The 15,673-nt window shown below is 30.5% G+C and overlaps 2 protein-coding genes across 2 annotated transcripts in view; both read left to right on the top strand.

Annotated features, from left to right (window-relative positions):
* The window catches only part of LOC106690979 (transformer-2 protein homolog beta), a 12,752-nt gene extending 8,472 nt beyond the window's left edge, over positions 1-4,280 (top strand). The window contains exons 6-7 of the mRNA XM_014436604.2: positions 2,096-2,158; positions 4,133-4,280. The gene's annotated coding sequence lies outside the window, so the exon portion shown is untranslated. The remainder of the gene's footprint in view (positions 1-2,095; positions 2,159-4,132) is intronic.
* A 3,121-nt stretch (positions 4,281-7,401) lies between these two features.
* Positions 7,402-14,245, top strand: LOC106690982 (general odorant-binding protein 19d). Its single transcript, XM_014436606.2, has 7 exons — positions 7,402-7,525; positions 9,101-9,176; positions 9,264-9,319; positions 10,043-10,078; positions 10,193-10,304; positions 13,507-13,580; positions 14,096-14,245. Exons 1-7 carry the CDS (start codon positions 7,460-7,462, stop codon positions 14,123-14,125), a joined length of 450 nt encoding a protein of 149 aa, XP_014292092.1. The 5' UTR covers positions 7,402-7,459; the 3' UTR covers positions 14,126-14,245.
* Positions 14,246-15,673: the final 1,428 nt, after the last annotated feature.

The raw sequence follows: 15,673 nt of genomic DNA on the forward strand, positions 1-15,673 counted from the left end.
ACTTCGGTTGGAGTCTTTAACGAAAAAGGAATGGTTAACCGTTCATTTAAAAGATTTTGAAAGTGTTTCCAATCAACCAATCCTTTTGTTATTGTGCACTGTCCATCCGATTTTTGCAAGGTTTGGTTTAGTGTTAGAAAAACCCCACAGTGATCAGATGAAATTTCGAAATTTGTTTCAATTCCGTATGAACAGGGGTTGAAACCTTTGCCTATGAAGAAATCTAAAAGATCCGGTAACTTGCTCTGTGACAACTACACTTTAAAACCCAGGAAAGCGGTATTCACCGAACCCCAAAAAAACAAACAAATATTTTGTCCTGCTTAAAAATACTTCAAGTATTTTCACTTGTTCACTATTATCACATCTATTATGATAATAAATCCCTACATAGAACATAATACTCATCGTCGTGTACAAATATTATTTTGAATATCTTATATAAGCAAAAATCATGTGTTTAATCAGGATCTAAGGGAACTAATAGAAGTTTTAGTACTATTTGTGTATATAGGCGAACTGACTTATTTGGGGAAATCACTCACATGACATCAAGAAAAAAAAATAACAAGGAACTAACTATACCATACTGGCAAGAAGAGACTTGTTACACCAACGCTATTTCACTTCATTTTGGGTGGGAGAGGTTAATACCATTCTTCTCTTTTTTTTTTATCAAGGTTAGGGAATGAAAGGAGGTTGATAATGCCATGTTTATTAATTTCACCAACATCAGTGTCCTGAATTACCAATTGAGAATTCCACTTGTCGAAGTTAGGGGTCATAATAGCGAATATTGAAAGAAAGGAAATATTTGTCTTCCCATTGTTACCCTAGTCACTGCCTAGCTCAGTGAGAATTTCCATTGAGGCTAGGGAGTGAATGCCTAGGGAGAGACAAGTCAACCATTTTTCATCTTTAAACTTAACAACAACTTCACAAAAAAGCAAAGATAAATATATACGTAAAGAGGTTCTGAAATGCTGCAAAACTATGTAGAATACGAAATTTGTCTTATCGGTATTGATTAAGTTAGGTAGTAAGGGGTGAGTAGCAATAAATATATTCACATTTTTTTCATTCTCTTTTGAATCCTAGAACTAAAAAATAGGAACGAAGGAGATGACTTGTTTCCGCACCTTCTAGTGTATCCTGATCATTTTTCAGGTCGAAAGTGTCCTTTGTGAGGATATGCTGGTGGGTATTTCATAAACGGGCTAGGGATTGACAGAAAAGCGTGTGATAGAGGTAAAAATGATTTGATTGTTGAATGGTGTTTTCCATTTATAATTTTAATTATCTTTTGTACCAATACTTGAAAGAATTATGAAAATATGGCAGTCGTTTGTTTTTAGTTTTAATTTGTATCTGCAAAAGCAACTTGTATAATCGACTTGTTAAGTTTTAGCCTCAGCTTTGTGACCGGGCTATGGGATGACAAAAAGATCATTACATATTTTATAAATAGATAACTATTAATAATTAGTATCTCAAAGTGAAATGGAAATGTTAGTATCAATGAGGATAATGATGAATAAAATCATTCACATTTTTAAATAGCTGAAACATCATAATATGGGCCATGTATGTTTGAATTTCAATCAACCCACAAAAATTTGTAATATCTCAGTATTAGAATAACTTAGAAGTGTTTAATTGTTTATTAGCACTTAACTTTAAATCGTTTTTTTCAGATTTTATCGCCTGTCTCATTAGTTATTACATCTATTATTCTTAGTTTCCACAGTTATATGTTAATGTTGGATAAATATGAATATATACTCTTTTACATAAAGTTTAAAATACTTTAATGGCTGTCTTTCCGTTTTTATATATATTTTTTTAGGTATATATCATTAAATATGGAATATCTTATTAGCGATCACACTTACGTTATATCGTCTAGAAACTATGCATATTTTAAAATGAAAATAATGTTCTGATGAGTAGGAGTAATTGATCAAAAACGATTTTTCTGTTTAACATATACGCCTGAATTTTCAGACAAACTTTTCGAATTCCGGAGCTACCCCTTTTTTGTAATATACCCACCATTGTTTAAGTAACAATATTTATTAACATAAATTTTTTTCAGGCCAAGGAACTGATTGAGGATGGTACCAATCTAACCTGTTCATTCTTCGTTTACATACTGATCGTAAGTAATTTGTTTACCTAAAGAAACTTGCAATGCACGAATAATTAACGACCATGGGAGGAAACGGGTGTTAAAAACATTTAAATATGATAAAAACAAAATTGAATATTTGAAAACTCAAAAAATTAAAATTTTGTTTTTACATTAGCTAGTAATGGTGACCCATCACAAGCCTCACAACACTTACAAATTCACCAAGCTCACATCCATGAATGGTGTATCGGCCCACTCCCCCGAGTCAGGTAGAAGGATTGAAAGACCGGGATATACGCCCTCGCCGAGTCGGACCTTCCCTGTTTGATAGAAGAAGAGAATTATCCCTTCTTCAAGGAGTTCATTTACGGGTGGAAGGAGGTGGTGGGCCCCACTCATTGCACGATGGGAAGAACTTGACCGCCCAACATCGGCGAGCCACCAGAAGATGAGGAAGCTGACCCAGATTGAGACCAGGAGGGCTGGACCAGCCTGGTAACTGCAGGAGGCACCCAGACGGATGCAGTGGACAAGGTGCAGCTCCATCAGACGTAGCGCTGGGCTGCACCACAATAATAATAAAAAAAATTAATTGAATAATTAACAAAAGAATAAAAAAGGAAAAAAAAATTGGTGATCCTAGGGAGTAGTGGCATGCGCAAACCCCAGCGCACTACCCCACTGCTCCCACACCCCGTATGCCAGAGATGACAAGGGAGAGGGATAAAAAAAAAAAAAGGAAGAGGGATTGCCTCCTCATAGCTTCCTGACAAGTTTCCCCATCCGGGGTGGCTACCTAGGGAAGGTGACCTTAGAGTGTGTACTGTCATTGACCTTGGTCTGTAGTGTGGGGATGAGTGTAGTTTTCTGTTATTAGTGCACTGTATGTGTGTCCCCAACCTGGAGGACCTGTGGCTATCTAGGATTCTATGACCGGGCGATGGTGCCGCCACCTCCCTACGCCATCAATACCAATTCACCTAGCTCACATCCATGAATGGTGTATCAAATGGAAAACAGCGATTAACATTGAGAAATCAGTGCAAATAACTTTTACGCTCCGTCGTGTTCTATATCCTTCTTTTTTTCTTAACGTAGTTTGACGCGGACAGACACAGTAAAATCAACTTGGATTGACACTGGACAAATGACTTACATGAACCTCCCACTTTAAAATAACAAAATCAAAGCTAAACTTCCAAATCAAATTATTATTTCATATTTTAAATAAATGACCATAATTACCACTTTCGGAAACACCTAAGATTTATACTTACCTTGTTAGTCCAATTTGGACTTATAGTGCACAAATTTACGGATATAAAAAAAAAACTAACGCACTGAAACTTTAAAAATTACTATGACTGATCTGTAATGGTCCCCCGTACATCAGTAATGTTCTCCCGTACATTAGTAACAAGAACTTACACCAAGTATTACAAACCCCTGCGTACAATCAACTATTAAATCACTATATAAATGGTCATCATTTTGATTGCTCCAATTGTTGCAACCAAAAGCTACTCAGATTGCAATCAATCAGGTGGTGAGCACACTACCAGCAAGGAAAACATTAGCGCGGTAGAATTGGTAGATACTCGTACATAAATGGTGGGGGTACCTTGAAAGATCTACCTCTCTCCAGGCCCACACTAGTTCATTCTGTACTCGGTAATTGTGACCCTCTCATCCCTTGAGTGATGATAGCATTCATGAGGTCTATTCCAACAACCGTGTCTGACTGCCCGGAACTGTTTGGAGGATGCTCAATACAGGTCTTGTGAGGCAAAATTCCTTACTACGCTTGCTTCGTACAGTTCCAGGCAGTTAGAAGCAGTTATTGGAACAGACCTATAACTTATATTGTTAAGGGTTACTTTTGATAGTGGGAATGTGTACATATAATTAATATTGAATCCTAAGGTTATTCCTAATTGTAGTACTAACTTAATGATTAGCAATTAATAACATTTTAATCGAATATATCCGTTTATGTTACAGATGAGATTATCTAAGATCTACTATAATTAAGTATAGTCATGGATACCAAAGGATGGAGGCATACTGCCTAAGTTTTTATCTATAATATGCTTATTAAAGAAGTATCTCATAGCGAAATAGTTCGGTATGGTTTAAACAATGAAAATAAATATGATTTATAAAATTATTTGTTGTATTATTAATCAATACAGATTTTAAAATTTTCGCTTGCCCATAGATCACGTCGCTCACCATTCTGGTCACCTTGATCCCTAAGAATTTCCATTTAGATTAGAGAGTGGTTGCCTATGGAGTCACAAAGCAACCATTTTTCATGTTTGCAATCAAGAGATGATTCACCAAAAAAAATTATATAAATAAATAAAAATATTTAAGCTTATACAAAAGGTGATTCTGAAACACTACGAAACTATATAATTAACCAAATATAAGTCTTATCAGTATTGACTTTTTTGAACACTTGGGAGCGACTACTAATATAATTATATTCCTCATCTCACTCTACCCTAATCATATTTCTTATTACAACATTAACCATTTTCTTAGTGCTGAATATTTGTTCATGATATGGTTCTTCTGAGGGTCCTTTTAAATTCTCGTTGCCCGTAATCACATAAAAGGTATTCAAACTAGTATTTTATTAAAAATAAAGAAAGAAAAGAAAGTTTTTAGTGAACTGTCCTTAATAATGGAAACAAATAAATATAACAATAAGTTATAGTAAAAATTCCCTCGCCAAACTCAGCAAAAGAAGAGTAGCCAAAAGTTGTCAGCCACCAAAATAAGTGATATTCAAAACCTTTCTCGCCAGGATAGGAGCCTCGGGGCTTCGCGTCTCGTTTTAGCTTAGTAATCAGCAGAGTAATGACAAATATTACTCATTCTAGCCAGAGGAATGCATTCCTCAGACAATTGCGTCTCGGCTATGAGGAAATGGAAGTTAAAATTGGGCGCGGTGTAGGTGGCCAATTACCAATGTAACCATTGCAAATATTTTCAAAATCAAAAGGCCATAACCTCTATTTAAGTAGCTACAGACAGCCACACCACCCAATTTGAAAACGTTGTTGTTTTTAGAGAAATATTTGTATACAGTGTGTACGCCATTTTCCATTTCAGCACTTTTTAAATATTGCTCGATTAAACTACCTAAAGTCTCCTCTTCCCATTTTAAGCAAGTATTTCGAAAGTGATGTAGGACCGCCGCTCTCCAAGGGTCTTAGTGGGGCGGGTCTGGCGAGGAAGGATGGGTTACTTGTTGCATTTTAGCTTATATTATTAATAAATTTATTGAAAATATAAGCTGATATGTATATATATTATTTTGATACTTATGAAGATTTCCAATCCATTTACTATACATGATCACTCACTTATTCTGGAATAGATTTTGGTAGTAAATCAGATTTTAAGACGAATTCATTTCAGTCACTTTTTTTGTCCAGAAGGCTTAAATTTCCAATTACTGGAAAACAGTTTTTTTTTTTTTTAATTTGTGCGTAAATGGTATGGAAAGTAAAAAAAAAAAAAAAACATATAAAACAACATTATTTTAGGATTCAATGTCCAAAAAGAAACCGTCTTTAAAATTTGAGTTCTTTAGTGGTCATAAGTGGTCCTTAAAAATAAGTACCCTTATCCTTTAGAAATTCCATAATTAGTTGTGCTGGAGAAGTCACCACACCCTCAAAAGATACATACCACTGTTTCAATAAATAGTGAAAGTTAAATAACAATTCAATACATTATAGAGTTCAGGAGATGAATTTGCATATTGAGACACCCAGTATATTCAAATGGGGTTAAGCAATATAATTTCAGTTCATTTATACTAGGAAAATCCACTTACATGAACAAATAGTATTACAAATAATAAATTAATATAAGTAAAAATACAATGCAAATTTGATGACAGTTACAATTTCAAGTGTATAGATCATGTCATATATCATATTATATTATTTTATATTTTTATAAAATATAATTTATATATAAAATAAATAATATAATGGAAAACTTAATGTGGAGATGTTATCTAAAATAAAAATATGCAATAACAGCAATAAAACAGCTTTAGTTCTTTGTAGATATATTATTAATACAGTATAAGTAAAAAGTAATGTTAATTCAAAGTTTACAGATTTATTTGAAATTTTGTTTGATCCGGTTTTTAACTCAGATAAACTTAGGAGAAACAACTCAATATCATTTAGTACTGAGTTTGAAATTATTTATCATTCTTGATAAACAAGAAAACTTAATACAATTTCGTTAAAGGGAAGTTATAGCATGAGTCAAATGTCTAGTTTGAAGAGGAGGAACTTGAATGTCAAAACATTGGACAAGAACAGGACAATCAACAATATGGAAGATTTTATAAACAAAAATAATATCTCAAAGCAATCTTGGAGTTGAAGGTTTATTAAGACTAGCAATTTCAATTAATGAGTCATTTGGAGTTTTACCAAAAGTAAGTGTATTGTAAAACCAAAGAAGATGTAAGAACATTTTTATATTTTCCAATGCATCAATACTAGTTTTCTGACATAGATTTAAAAAAACTTTAAAGTTCTAAAGTTGGATGCGCCATGATACGATAAAGTTATAGTAGAGGATATGTAGATTTGAAATTTATTGTGGTTCTATTAATAAAATTAAGAATCTTATTGACTTTTTTAACTATGACTGATATGATTCTAAAATGTTAAATTATAATCAAAAAGTATGCCTAGATCTTTAATTGATTGCTATCTACTCAAGGGTAAAATGAATAATAATGAATCAAACTAGGAAAATTGTCTGACTTTTTTTTAACAATTTAGCATTTCTCCAAAAAGGATATATAATAAAATCATAGTAGTGTTGTGATTCTTTAAAGATATTGTGAGCAATTTTCATTTCCTTGATTAGATCTTTAGAGAACCAATGAGGGAAAGTAGAAGTGAATATGTTCTTTTGAGGGTTGTGTTTCAAAATAAAAGTGAATAATATAATAATGAAAAATTACTTTTAGAAGAGAAAGAAACTAGAAAGTTGTAGTGAATTGAATTTGAAAAATATACTTCAACATTTATGTTGAACTCACAAATCTCAGTTAGTATCTGCTGGAAGTATTGGATAGTAAGTTCCTGATCTTGAGGGTGATATTTCAAGTTTATAATACTATCATCAACTACTTGAATGAATGTTGGCCTGCCACAACTCTCTTTTGGTGCTGTAGTTGTGGCTATAGAGAAAGAGTGGGGATAGGATTATAAAAAGAATGCAGCCAGGAGCCTCGCCCTCTTGTGCTGCGGAAAGCTTTGGAAGATTTTTTAGTGGTGCAAGATGAAGTTTTTTGAAATTATTTCATTGACAGTCATTGTTATCGCTGTTAGTCTCAGCCTGAGTGGAGTAAGTTATGTTTCATTTTTGTTAATTTAATGTTGTCTAAATAAGAATTGTTAATAATCAAACATATATACACTTAAAGGAATTTCTCTTTTTACGTAAACAGTTCAATGATAATGAAATAAATTGTCAGCACGCACTTTGTACTGGGTTTTAATGAATTATGAATTGCTTGATTATTAATATAGTTTAAAATATTGCCTTCAGTATCATTGTTTAATGTTATGGTTTGGAAAAAATAATGCAGTCAATATAAATATCTGAATTAAAACAAGACAGCTAAAAGAGGTTTGTTATTTACAAATAATGGAATGAATTAATTATTTATTTACTTTTCCATGACTGTTCATTGTGTAAATCTATTTATTAAAAATTGCTTTCAAACAATAATTTTATTTTCATTTCACCAGGCTAGTATTATAAATATTATTATAAATATATTTATAAGTAGTATGTAAACTATTATTATTATATTTTAAATAGTGTAATATTTATGGATGTTGGCTTTAAACTTTGAGGATCCTTTTAAGAAATAAATGAAAATGTGAACTTCATAATGCATTCATATTTCAGATCAATCTTTATACATTAAGATTGATGATAATAACAACAGAGAAGTACAATTTTCATAAGACGAAGAGTAAACATTAGATGTAAATACTCTCTGTTCCTATAGCCAACTATAATCACACAATATTGTGCAATCGTGGATTTTGAGAGCTGGTTGAAATAATCTTTAATGGGATTTAAACTTTTACATGAAAAATAATTATTTACAATTCAAAACAAGGAATATTTGTTACATATAATTTCATTTAACCATCTAATGGTAAGTTGCGAGTTTATGGACCTTGGATCCATCCTTAATTTATTTCAATTTGACCTCACTTCGCTCAGGTAATTGAAATAGGGCTATTTTATGAATGTCACAGGGAATAAATGCCCTGTGAAATAGGGGTCTCCATAATCCTTTTTGTCTAAAGGGCTGGGTCAGACACCACCCATCTTTCTAAATGCTACAAATTTAATTTGAATTCATACTGATTATTTTTACAACTACACTCCTAAATGGAAATAGTTTTGTTTTAAACTCATATTATTTCATAAGTGTAAATAGCGTTGTGTTATATAAGTAAAATATGGGCACGGACATGTTCTTAAATGATGCTCATGATGAAATGAAAAAGTTAGGGTTTTCTCTTGAAAAACCCCTCATGCAAAAAAGGTCGAGAAACAAACCCTTTTCAAGGGGGCATCCGGAGATAGTGAGATGTACTTTAAGGATGAAACCTCTAATTTGAAAAAGCGACCAGATAATATCTACAAAAAAAAAGGTGTAATTTAAAAAGAAAAAAAAGAAATTTCAGGAATTGAAATGTATGATTTCAATCAGTTTTTAGCTCCCCAAATAAGCAGAAAATAACATTGGGTCAGATTCGATCTGACTTTACTAAGTAGATCCCAAGATATCACCTTGCCAATAGAGGGTTAACACTTTGCCTTTTTATAGTAAGTGAAACCTATGAAAAATGTTTTCTTCGTAATTGTTTAATATGTAATCTTTTGTATGCTATATAGTGCCATGAAGATATTGTTGTATCAATTAAAAAAGTGGCCATCTCTCGGTGCACTGAGAAACACCCAATCAGGAAAGGTATGGATTCCTTTAGGATTTTTTACTATGACTTTTAATGGTATAATGGTTTAGAAAGCTCACTGAATTTCCCTGCAAATGTTACAGAAACTGTTAGAAGTATTATGAACAATGAACATGTTCCTGATGATCATGAAGTTAAGGTAAGAATAGTGTCTTATTTTTTCCTTTCCCTCTGTTTTCATTGTTATAATTTAGATGATGAATTTTTTCTTTGTTGTACTTTTTTTTTGTTATTTTTTTTCTTGTTAATAAACATTCTAAAATACCCATTGCTCTTCCATTTTTGGAAGAAAACACTTTCTTAAAGTTTTAAGAAAGTTGATCTTTTCATGTGAATTTTTTTATTATAATAAAGTACACTCACTATGAACAGCGTAGAATCTTCACTTTTTGAACAAATCTAAATAACAAAGCTTATAGCTGAAGGTTATTGCAGGTTTCTTTGGGCCATTTTTTGGAAGATTTTTGATCCCAATAAAATTGTTATATTGTTATATTTTAAATATAATTTAATTTGTTTTTATTAACCCCATTTTGAATTTAATTTCATGATTTATATAGTAGTGCTGTTATAATTTTGTTATATGTCATATTCAACAATAACAAAAAAATTAATTTTATTTTTATGCTGAGTGATCCTTCCTTATTTTATTTATTATGGCCTGACTTGAAGGCTCTTGAATGATTTTTACCATTTGATCTTTTTCTGACGTTTGTGATATATTTTGTAATTAATTTGTTATAACTTTTCTTCTCTTTTCTTTAACTAATTTGTTATAATCTTTTATCTCAAATAAATTTCAAATTTATTTTCCCCTTTTTTTAAGTTTATATATATATTTTTTATATTATTTTTTTTTTAGTGCTGGCTCAGTTGCATAATGAAGGTATTAGGAATGGTATGTCCAATTTTACATTTATATTTCTTTTCTATATTTTCATAATTCTTGTTGTATTTCTAACAACTATTTTTAAAATTTATTAATTCAAATTTTCAATCCTGTATCCTATAGCTCAAAGATGGCAAAATCAATTGGGAGCATAGCAAGAACATCACGAAGTATGGTTTTAGTGAGGAGAACAAAGCCAAGGTTGATAAGATCACTGAGATATGTCAAGCTGAAGGTAAAAGTCAGAGCCATTACTCATTGAAATAATGATAATGAAAGCTATTACTCATTAAGAATCGGATAATAATAATTTATCTAGGCAACTGGAAATTGGATATTTTTTTTTAATGAAAAATCAAACAGAGATGATGGATAATTACAAGGTATGTCATGGATTATATGTGGTCAGGAAATTAATTAGTAATGTTATATAAACCAATGATTTGACCCAAACATGTGAGCTGTATTCATGAGTGAAATTAATCACAGATACAAGAGAAATAAGTATGGAAAAATTAAAATGTCTAATAACAAAACAGATAAATAATAAAGGTATAATAACAGAAATGAAATGAGTATTAAAGGTAGAAATGTGAGAAATAAATTTAATAATTAAGTAAATGAGAGAACTGAGGAAGCACATAAAATAAAAAACATCAGATGCTTTAGCAATAGTATAAAATAGGAATTTATTAAAAATATATTATGAAGGAATAATTCATGTTCAACCATTTGAAAGAAGGAACACATTAATTTTAATAAACATATGACAGCAATACTGATATGCGTTTTCAAACAAGTGTGGCACCACAGAGTTAAAGCATAAAACGTTCTAAAAATTTTGATGTGTATACTAAGCCTCGACCATCACATACACCACACTAGAACAAAGTCAGATTAGGTTGTAAAGAAGCTTTTTTACTGAAAAATATTTTTGTTAAATTTTTCAGTTCTTGCTTTGATAAATGGATCCCTTTATTTGCAAAACATAAATTTTGAAACAGTTAATAATTCCCTTTCTTAGCCTACCAAGTGGATGGGGAAAAAAATCTGCAATTCTTCTCACCAAATGTACCTCAAAGAAACAGTATTATCTTGAGTCTTCTCTTTTCTATTATGAAACCGCAATTCGATGCAGTTTAGTATTTTATTTTTTCACTTGTAGCAATCCTTATAGCTGACTGATTGCCGTTATAAATAGTAATAATTCATCACAAAGAATTAAATCTCAAAGTAAATTGTAGAGCCAGCCAGCCTCTGGAGAAGTGATAATGAGGACAATATATTCAACCTCAGCAGATGATAAAGCAGTAACTGTCTGTTATCTTGATGACCAGGGAATGGTATTTGATCTAAACTTAAAAAGATATTCTGAGGTAGGTTTTCGATCTGCTAATCAATCTGTCTAATCAGTATCAAGACAACCTTTAACATCAGAATTTTCTTTAGAGTAGCTCAAACAAATATCAAATATTCCTTTTATGTAGCAGATCACTCAATATTCTTTTTCTTAAAATTTATTGTTTCATTTTCTGAAGTTCCTGACGTTAATAAATTATTAGCATAGATTTATTTAAGCAGGGGACCTTTCTCATTAGGTTTCAAATATATTTCATTATCAGATATCATTACAGTATTTAGTAGATTTTTTTAAGAGAACACTCCTGAAAAATGACATTGCTATCTCTCAAATATTTCCCTATCTTTAGAAATTCATTCTCCTCTTTCATTCTTCACATTTCTAATAGGTTGACTCATCTTCCCCTTTTCTGAAGATATTTAATATTTGCTTTAGTAAAAAAAAAATCATAATAAAATGTATCAAAAAAAAAAATTGAAAAAAATAAACTTTCTTGTGGCAAATAAAGAAAAACAGAATGGTACTGCGTGGTCGGAAGAGAGAAAGGAAAGGCAGACAGAAATAATGAGAAGATACTGGGAGAGAAGAAGAGAAAAAGTGAGAAGAAAAAGTAAAAGAAAAAGAAAAGCGAATGATATTCGCGTGGTCTTGAAAGGCCATTCCGTAGGAAAAAAAAATCATAATAAAATGTATCAAATACTCTTTAGAAAAAATAGGAAAAATGTATTAAATGGTGATTAATATAATAAGAAAATAGAATATTGCCTGTTAAAACTGTTGTAGATTCCCATTCTCAAAAAAAGAATCACATTGCAGCACTTTCTATTTAATCATCCACATTGCATTTAAAGGCAATCCATTCAAATATAAATTGCCAATAACCGAAAAAATAAAAAGAGTTAAAATAATTTAATTTTAATTAATTGATTACCATATAAATCTACCTGCTCGAGGTGATGGAATGTTATTGAGTTGTTACTGATGGTGTCTATAAATAATAAAATCTGGTTTAGTGATCAGGTGTCTTCTACTACCTATCTCAGCTCTCTGTAAGTATATTATGCTCCATGCATCTGTATGTGTAAATAAATAGAAAGTATATTAATGTATTTTCTGAATAGTTTTGAATTTCATTATGGGGTGAAAGACTACGATAACAAGTTCCATTATTTATGACTTCACTAACAACTCACCAATATATTTAAAGAGATACACAGTAAAATTCTATCACTTATTATGGGTTTATTTCTAAGTCATTATTTAGTTATTTATTTTTTTACTAAATAATCAAATTATTTTTTATTATAATTTTTGTTATCACTAGTTTTTTTTTTATTTTTGTTTAGGATTTAAGGAATGACGAACACTATCATTGTATTGTTTGTAGGAACTAGTTCTTTTGACTTTTTGTAGACCCTAATATCATGTACCACCAGGATACTGCTAGCTAGTTTTTAAACAAGTTTAATGATACACGGGTAGTTTGTGAGGGTAACAAGCCCATAAGCAGCTTGTAAAATATCTTGGCTTCCAATTCTTCTCACAGATTAGTTTTAATCTGATTGTTAGCTTGTGATATGACATATTTACACAGTACAGAGTTACAAACAGCTTGCAATTGCACTGGCTTGCAGCTTGTAAACTAACACTGTGTTATAAGGCACTAGAATCCTATTTCCTGGATCGGGTCCAAATCTACCCGTGGTAGATAATCATTTATTCTGCTTTATCTACCATGGATGGAACTAACATTCTGTTTTATCAATCATGGATCAGGAGACACTACTGGGGCACACCCAGTTTCTTTAAAATTGGTAGTCTTGATTGAAGGAAATAACCTAGTAGTAATGTGATACTGACCAGACCATATTCTTGATCAACCATTGCTCAAGAAAAAATACTTTACCAAATACAGAACCCAAGAACCTTTATGAGTTTAAGAGGTACAGGTAGTTTTAATGTAATATTGCTTTACAATATATGTTTTAATGAAGTTGATGACATTTTTTCAGTTATGCATTTATTTTTCTGTGTCCAATATGACTGCTATTACTTTACTTATTATTTTATTGAATAGTGTCTCAAGGGGAAAATGATGAGTGTCAGCTTGCATATTCTGCAGCAGTTTGCAAAATGAACAACTGGAAGGAGGTACTAAACAATAGAACATAATTATATATAATTATTTGTATTTTAAATTAGATTTCACATTAGATGAAAAAAATTCAATTTTTCCGAATGCCTTGAGGTTTCCAGATTAATAAAATATATTTTAAATTTATTATATAAAACAAAATTATTTTAAGTTTTTGATTAACTGCAGGTAAATTATGTGATATATTATTCATTAATAATATTTTTTCATGATAATGGATGAGAAATGTTGTTATTAATTGTCAATATTATTTTTAAATTTCATTGTTTTTCAGAATTCGAAAACAAAGATATTAAATAAATTCTATTCTTCATGTTTAGACCATACCTCGTAAATACAGTCAAAACATGAATAAATTTTATTTACTTTTTATTAAACCTGGATATCTTTAGGCCTAAAGGAAAACTGTTTTTTCTTCCTGTAATATAACAAGAGAAGGTCATATAGTTAAAAAAAAAAGAATCATCCTATCATTCTTAGATTTATTTTAAAAACTAATTTTATATTTCAGCTTGGTCTTCCAAAAGGAAACTGGGAGTAGTAATAAATTTGGCGTCTTAACTTACTGCTGAGGATGTTCTTTGGTACAATCACGGACTGGACTGGGATATCTGAATAATGTTGCCAGACTTAAACTTATTGAATAAATTTCATTAGTGAACTGTTTCAATTGATTGAACCCAAAATGTCTAAATTAATAAAATTAAAAAACATAGAATCAGAAGATTAAAATACATTAAAATAAAATATTAACAGCCTAATAAAAGTATAAGCTCTCTGGTAGAGCACAGGGATATTAATTTATGTAAGAATAGATCACATAATAGATCTCTTTAATAAAAACTTGTAGATCTAAATAATCTAGATGTTAAGAGTGACACTTCTGCACTGTCACAAGCATTACAACTATAATGATGAGGAGATAGTTGACCATGGATAATATATATATGAGGAGAAGATGGTTGGGGGTGCGGTCAGAGAAGAACAAAACTTAACTTATTTAAACGCATCCCCAATATCTTCTTCTCATATACATTATAGCCATAATAGTGTTTCTTCTTCTATGCATCTGAACACTAATATTCCACCAATATTCCTATTTTGTACTAACCCTTTTCTATTAAGAGCCATTGAGAATAAAAAAATATAAAACTGTCTACTTATGTAAAAAAAAATTAATTAAAAGTTTGGGAAAAATATAAATTAAGACAGAACATTGATTATGACTAAAACAGGAATTTTCTTTATACTCTTGCTCAATTGGCTCATTATTTTTAATGTATATGATTTGATATATTCAATGATACTTTCATATTGATATGTATCATACTTTAAGGATTTAAATTTTGTTTTCTATAATCATATTTTATTTTATTTTATATGCAGATAGGAGGATAGTAAGGTCGATTAGTTAGTTATTAATTAATAAACAATTATTTTTTCTCTCTGATTTTATCTACTAATATATATAAATTACGGTATGTTCATTCTCTTACCTTGTGGTATTTTAAGGGAAATCTGGAGGTCTACTGCTTTCATGGTGTTTTTTGCATCCTCCATTAATTATCATGCACATTGTTAAAATAAAGTAATTTAGTTGTTTTTAATATAGAGAATGTTTGTTGACAGAGAATTGATATTCCCATAAAAAGTTAAATGCATAAATTAAAATGCTAAAACAAGTCTGTCATTAGATTATTAAAATTGACATAAAAGTTCCTCATCAGTTGACATAAAATGTCATTGGATGAAAATCCTAAATCAAGTAATAATATGGAAGGAATCATATTTTTGTAGAGTTTCAATTAGAAACAAATTTCAAACCATGGAAACAAGGGAAAAAACAAGTAATATAATTTCTTAGTATTGGCACACCTCTCTAAATACACTATTGTGACAAGATACTGCTACTACAATTTGGATTTATGAGACTTATATTTTCTTTTATAGCCTGTGTTAATTGCTGATGAAATTTATTTTCACTCATAAAGGATTCATTTATTCTTATTCATAAATATTTGTTCAATCATTGGTAAAAATTAGGTATGTTTGTATATTTTTAAACTTAGTCCTCTCATTTTAATGTAAT

This window comes from Halyomorpha halys, unplaced genomic scaffold, assembly GCF_000696795.3.
Source record: "Halyomorpha halys isolate HHAL.00 unplaced genomic scaffold, Hhal_1.1 Scaffold2006.1, whole genome shotgun sequence".
In the NCBI taxonomy this organism is placed as follows: Eukaryota; Metazoa; Arthropoda; class Insecta; order Hemiptera; family Pentatomidae; genus Halyomorpha; species Halyomorpha halys.

Bases quoted from the DNA above. Each gene is read 5' to 3' on its own strand.
- LOC106690982 (XM_014436606.2), top strand. From the start codon at position 7,460: ATGAAGTTTTTTGAAATTATTTCATTGACAGTCATTGTTATCGCTGTT. The intron at 7,526-9,100 runs GTAAGTTATGTT...TATGCTATATAG, and splicing joins TTAGTCTCAGCCTGAGTGGA to TGCCATGAAGATATTGTTGT. The intron at 9,177-9,263 runs GTATGGATTCCT...CAAATGTTACAG, and splicing joins GAAACACCCAATCAGGAAAG to AAACTGTTAGAAGTATTATG.